General features: G+C 39.5%; 1 protein-coding gene across 1 annotated transcript in view; it reads right to left on the minus strand.

Annotated features, from left to right (window-relative positions):
• Nucleotides 1–3,347, minus strand: part of prdm16 (PR domain containing 16) — a 195,148-nt gene extending 191,801 nt beyond the window's left edge. The window contains exon 1 of the mRNA XM_055049629.1: nucleotides 3,050–3,347. Within this exon, the coding sequence (XP_054905604.1) occupies nucleotides 3,050–3,086 (37 nt within the window). The 5' untranslated portion in view covers nucleotides 3,087–3,347. The remainder of the gene's footprint in view (nucleotides 1–3,049) is intronic.
• Nucleotides 3,348–6,000: the final 2,653 nt, after the last annotated feature.

Consider the following 6,000-nt stretch of genomic DNA (forward strand, 5'->3'; position numbering starts at 1 on the left):
GTTGTTATCATTATTATTGTAGCTACTGGAAATGCAGAAAAAGGAGAAAACAAAAATAAAAATAAAGATGACGATAATCAATGAAGTGTGTAAACTGCCTATAAAAAATGTCTGCCTTTTACATTATAAATGCTTCCATTTACATTATTATTTCTTTTGGCTTAGTGCAGAGGTCACCGGTCGCACATATTTACAGCAGCGCGCGCATGTGTGCATGCTCTCTGGATGCGTGCGCGTGCGGCTGTTTTTGTCCGCACACGTGCCCCGAAAAAAAAAGAAAAAAAAGGAGGGGGAATACTGGGGAAAATAAATCTCCTCTCACTCAAGCGGAAGCCCTTAATTGATCCAAAACCAATTTAAAAGCTACAAATGGGCCCAGAAGAATACCACAATAAAACAGCCGCAAGGTGTTAAGATTTTTTTTTTCTTCTTCTTCTTCTGCTTTTGACTTCAAACCGGTGCACGGCCGCACCGCTCATACACAAGAACAAATAAAACTTTAATCTGCGTGAGCGATCAAGATCCGGGAGTAGTACGGGTTTTATTATGAAGAAATAAACCGATTAACTGTAAATAAATGAAACTGTTATTCATCATTGTTCGAGAAATGTTGGCCAATCATTTGAAATTTAAGATGCAAATATAAATAAAAAAAATAAACTAACATTGCCACTTTAAGATAACTAAAATTTCTTACAAACAATAACAATTAAATCCCTTTAAAATACTGAAACATTTGCAGCTGCACTTTTTGTTAAAAAAAAAAAATCCATGCTCGTCATTGTTGCAGCATAAAACCCCACAGTTCAGTCAGATTATATACCTAATGCATCTAAAGGAGAAATCACTCACGGAGGTTAAAACTAAAATGATAAAACAGCTGGTGGACATTTGCTGCGGGCCTACTGTACTCGGAGAGGGCAGAAAAAGGAAGAAAAACGAGAAAGAAAAAAAAGGCGAGACGTGCACGTCCACTGTGCGTCATATTCAAAATCTGCGGGCCCGTGTGTTTTGAATGTTTGAGGAGAACAAGATATTTCTCATGCCAGCTGTCTGCTCGTGTTTTCCCTATAGCTGCGGCTGCAACACAACAAGATCCGAGGCCTGCAGAGGGAGGTTGCCTGCCAGTGAAGCGACGCGACTGCTCCCAAAGCCAGGCATTTGTGTTCATTAGCACCCGGATCAACAGACTATCAGGGCTGTTTGGAGATCAAGACCAAGTGTAATTACCTCCTGGCAAAAGAACCCCAATTCTCAATGTGTTTGGAGTATTTCATTCAATAAAAGCAGCCTAATTAGACTTCAGCTTTTTTGTTCTTTTTTTTCATTATTATTTTCCCCTCCACCTTTTCTATCTGCCATTAGATTTGCACAAGAATCCGATCTCTGCATGGTGAGCCATAAACCCGATAATTATATTTTTTTTCTTTTTAATTTTCCCACCTCATTGCAGTAGCACGGTACAAACAATAACAACAAAACAAGAATAAAAGACGGAATAAAATTCACATTAACAGTATTATTTAAATCTGTGTAATATTTCATTTCACTTTAGCCCAAGTAAAAACATTATATACATATATATATATATATTATATATATATATAATATATATATATATATATATATATATATATATATATATATATATATATATATATATATATATATATAAAACCAGCAGTGACGTGTTTAATCCTTGTAAGGTTACAAATAATTATGTGCAATCCGCAAAAAGATGTTAAATAAAAAATAGAACTTTTAAAAAGTCATCATAATCCTTAAATGAAATAAATTAAGTAAAACAACACAGCAAGTGCAGCTGAAATAAACTACTAAAAAATGTACATAGTAAAAATAGCAACAGGCCTTCTTCACAGGTCGAAATGGGGTTGAATTAAACTGTGGCCAGAAATAATAAAATAAATAAATAAATAAAAATCAGACTGACCCAAACAGAAAACGCCGTTTGAAACAAAGTTCATTCATGCAAGAATAAACATGATTCATGAATCAATGCACCATCAATAAACAAATGTCAAACAATAAACACGCTCCATGCCTGACAACAAAACTGCTCATGTTCAACAGAAGAAGAAAAAAAAGGGGGGAAACACAAATAGATGAATTTTTCCGTGTGACGCGAACAGCAGTCCGTTCAGAAACAGCAGCAGCAGCAGCAGCAGCAGTGCATGGGCGCTTGCAGGACGTGTTATTGATTGGCATTCCCATGAGAAGGAACCAGTCAGCAGCAGCGGCCCCGGTGGCCCTGGCATTACAAATAAAAAAAAAAGGCAAACATCTTCTGCCATTTCAAATACGCGTGCATTTCAGATCTCGCTTGATTCTTTCTCGTCCAAATTCGCATCTCGGGGTCTCCCTGTCGTTTTTTTTTCCTTCTTTTTTTTTTTTTTTTTTTGAAGGAGCGAAATGAGTGCGTCCAGAGCGGCGTGAGCTGTGAAGGCAGCTCGCAGGAGAGCAGAGCGGTGCCACAGCGCCCACTATATTTCAATTGCACCCAAACCTGGAACGACTCTCGCTATAAAAAAAAGTTACTCTGCGACTCGACAACTGTTTTTTTTTTTCCTTTTTCTGTTTTGCTTTTTAAAATTTTTTTAGTTTGGAGAAAAGGGACAGATTTGCGCCTGTGTTGAAACGACCGACAACAGAACCGACCTGAAACAGGGGAGAAAATACGATTTGATCGACGGTTGTTTATTTCTGCTTTTACAGAAGGAGCGTGATCAGCTCTAAAGCACCGGCGGCGTTTCTCATCACGCGTGAAACTTTTGCGGACGCAGGGATCAGCGAAACCGCGAGCGCAGCTTGCAGGGGGAACAACTTCCAAACAGCACAAATAACTGAGACGTAAAGCTATCTGTGGACAAAAGAGTCCCCCGTTGATTTATTTATTTATTTAAGGCTCTATTGCAGTTGACAAGGACACTTTGGACCGGGACAAAGCCGGCGGAGTTTTAGAAGCCGGCGGCTGGAAGCGGTAAGAAATAAAAATCATTTTAAAAAACCACAGAAGAAGAAGAAGACCTACTTTTAGCCAGTTTCCTCGCCCTCGCCTTGGACCTCATCTTGTCGGCTTGTAGATTCCTCTCGTCGTCCTCCGTGAGCCCAGAAGCAGCAACAACACTATCTTCATCTCACCAGCATTGTCAGTTTGGACACCTTCGCACATGCGCACAGGCCATTCAATCTGACACCCTCGCCCCGGCCAAAAAACTTTCCAATGTATTCATCATCATCACTTTTTTTTGTCCTATCGTCTCCCCTTTAGATCACTTATCTCTTCCCCTCCTCCTCCTCTTCCTCCTCCTCCTTCTCCTTCTGCTCGCTCTTCACCCGTTCCCCCTCCGCCACCCCCCTGTCATCCTCCTCACTCTCGTCCCCCTTCTCACCCATGCAACCCCCTCCGCCCCCCGCCCACCCCTCTACCCCATCCGCCCCATTCAGCTCCTGCCAGCAGCGCCGTCCTGGATTTTTTACCCCTTTTAAACAGAGGCTGCTTGGTTTTCTGCAGCGCGACGGCGGGACACACAGTGAGGTATGGTGCCGGGGTCAAGGTCGCATTTTAAATGCAAAACAAAAACAAACCCTATGTATTTTTTTTTTCGTGCAATAAATAGTAGTTATTACAAAGAATATTTCCGTTATTTCGTTTTTATTTTATTGCAATTGTTTTTGTCATAAATTACAACAATCCCCTTCTCTCTCTCTCTCCCTCTCTCTCCCTCTTTTTTTTTAATTTGAATTTACAGATTTATAGAAACTCGCCGGCTCAGCTGATGCGTCATGGTAGCGTTGGTGCCAAAAAGCGCTCAACTTCCAGGCGTTATTTTTAACTTAATTAATGCACACGTGGGAGAAAAAAAAGGAGCAAGGCTCGATTGCTGTAACAGGCTTGCAGGGTATGATTTGGTCTTGTGAGGAGTATGTTGGAGTGGAGTGTGTGATTCCTCTCTCTCTCTCTCTCTCTCTGTGTGTGTGTGTGTGTGTGTGTGTGTGTGTGTGTGTGTGTGTGTGGTGTGTGTGTGTGTGTGTGTGTGTGTGTGTGTGTGTGAGTGTGTGTGCGTGAGTGTGTGTGTGTGTAAAACCTTGTTGCCCTCAGGACAGGCAGCAGCCAGCAGCTGTTTGACGGAGGCATGGACCCTCCACCAGCAACCAGGGAAAACTCCTGGCTTTCCCCCTTTTTTTTTTTTTTTTTTTTTTTTTTTTTTTTTTTGTTCCAGTGTTATTTTCCCATTTGTTGCAATTGTATATGGAGCACTTTGCTTCTCGCACGAGTGTTTTGCGCATGTTGCGCGAGAGCAGAAGCGCACCTGGATGACGGTGGACAGGCTGCTGTCTCAGCTTTGCGCAACGCCGAATGTTGACTTGCACATGTTCCTTGCTTTGCTTGCGTGTTTGTTTGTTTGTTTGTTTGTTTGCTGCAGGCACGCAGAGGTCGTTTTCTTTTTACGCTGGTCTGCGGGCTTCTGAGCGCGAGGTTTGAAGAACAAGGTAAATGTTTTCAGATCTGTGTGAGAGGTGTCAATTAGACACTGAGGTGACCCGGAATAATTGGAGTATAGCTATTACTATTTCTATTTATTATTTAAAAAAAATCATTTTAGGATTTAGAATTTATTACCTTTGTGACACATTATTTATTATTCCAAATAACATTGGTGGTGTTACTGGCGCATATCGCATTATTATTATTATTATTATTATTATTATTATTATTATTATATTATTATTATTATTATTATTATGTGTTTTTACTTCCTTTTCTTTTTAAGTCGAGTTTTTTTTTTTTCTAATGCTGTCAGGCTGCTTGTTATATTCATGTGGTGCCGGGCCTCCAGCCCACATGTCATATGGGAATGGTTTCCGTCTAGTTTGGCTGAATAAAGGCGGCTCTATATGCTGGAGCCTATTAAGGATCCGTGGTGACGGAGCAACTGCAGTCTGCTGGGAGAGAGGCGCGGATCAGTTTGCTCGGAGGAAAAGAAAAAAAAAAGTCATACAGTATTTTGTATTCCCTCCCTGTATAAGAATAATAATTCTTATACAGTATTATTACTGTATAAGAATAATAAAATGTTCATTATTATTATAATTAATATTATTATTAGTTGCAGAGGTACTAGTAGCAGTAGTAGTAGAAGTAGTAATTGTATTTATTGATTTAATATCTGTCACGAGATAGCTGATTTGAAGAAATGCCATCAAACACCCCTCCAGCACCAGTCCACCGCTGCTGGTGAACAATCGCCGTGGGATTTTTCATTTGTTTTATCTCGCGAGTCAAAGTGCAACTAAAGCCCGATTATTAATCAATAATAATCAGCAGTAATTAGCATGCTTTCACTGGATATTTTGGTAAGATTGTCTCGCCTCCCCATGAGCAGGATGAGGAGGAGGAGAAGGAGGACCAGTGGTGATGCTGGAGGTTTTTTTCATTGACTTGAAGGAGGGAGGTGGGTGAAAAATGTTTTTTTTTTTATACCTGTTGCGTGGATGGGGTGCAGGGGTGAGCACCTTGTTATTTTTTTGATAATCTATTTGTCATGCTTCGGGTGAACGGGGATCATTAAAGGTAAACTTTTTAAAGGCCAGCTCAGAAGGACTACTGGAGGTGGACAATTAAAAGTGAAATTAGATGAATCCCAGCAAGGTCTATTATTATTATTATTATTATTATTATTATTATTATTATTATTATTATTATTATTATTATTATTATTATTTTCTCCTTAAATGGCTGACTCACCTTGAAAATAAAAGAGAGAATTTTGACTTTTTTTTATATATATGCATATATATATATATATTTTTGCATATTCCCTCCACAAACCGATCCGATACACCTGAGGCCTTTGAATATTCCCCACACTTCATTAACTTGGACAAATGATTCCACGCCCTGTAACACTTTTTTTTTTTTTTTTTTTTTTTTTAAACAGGAGCAATTAAAAGCAATTAGGCTACGCAAAAGAAAGTCTT

Source organism: Poeciliopsis prolifica, unplaced genomic scaffold (genome assembly GCF_027474105.1).
Source record: "Poeciliopsis prolifica strain line A6 unplaced genomic scaffold, Auburn_PproV2 SCAFFOLD029, whole genome shotgun sequence".
Taxonomy (NCBI): domain Eukaryota; kingdom Metazoa; phylum Chordata; class Actinopteri; order Cyprinodontiformes; family Poeciliidae; genus Poeciliopsis; species Poeciliopsis prolifica.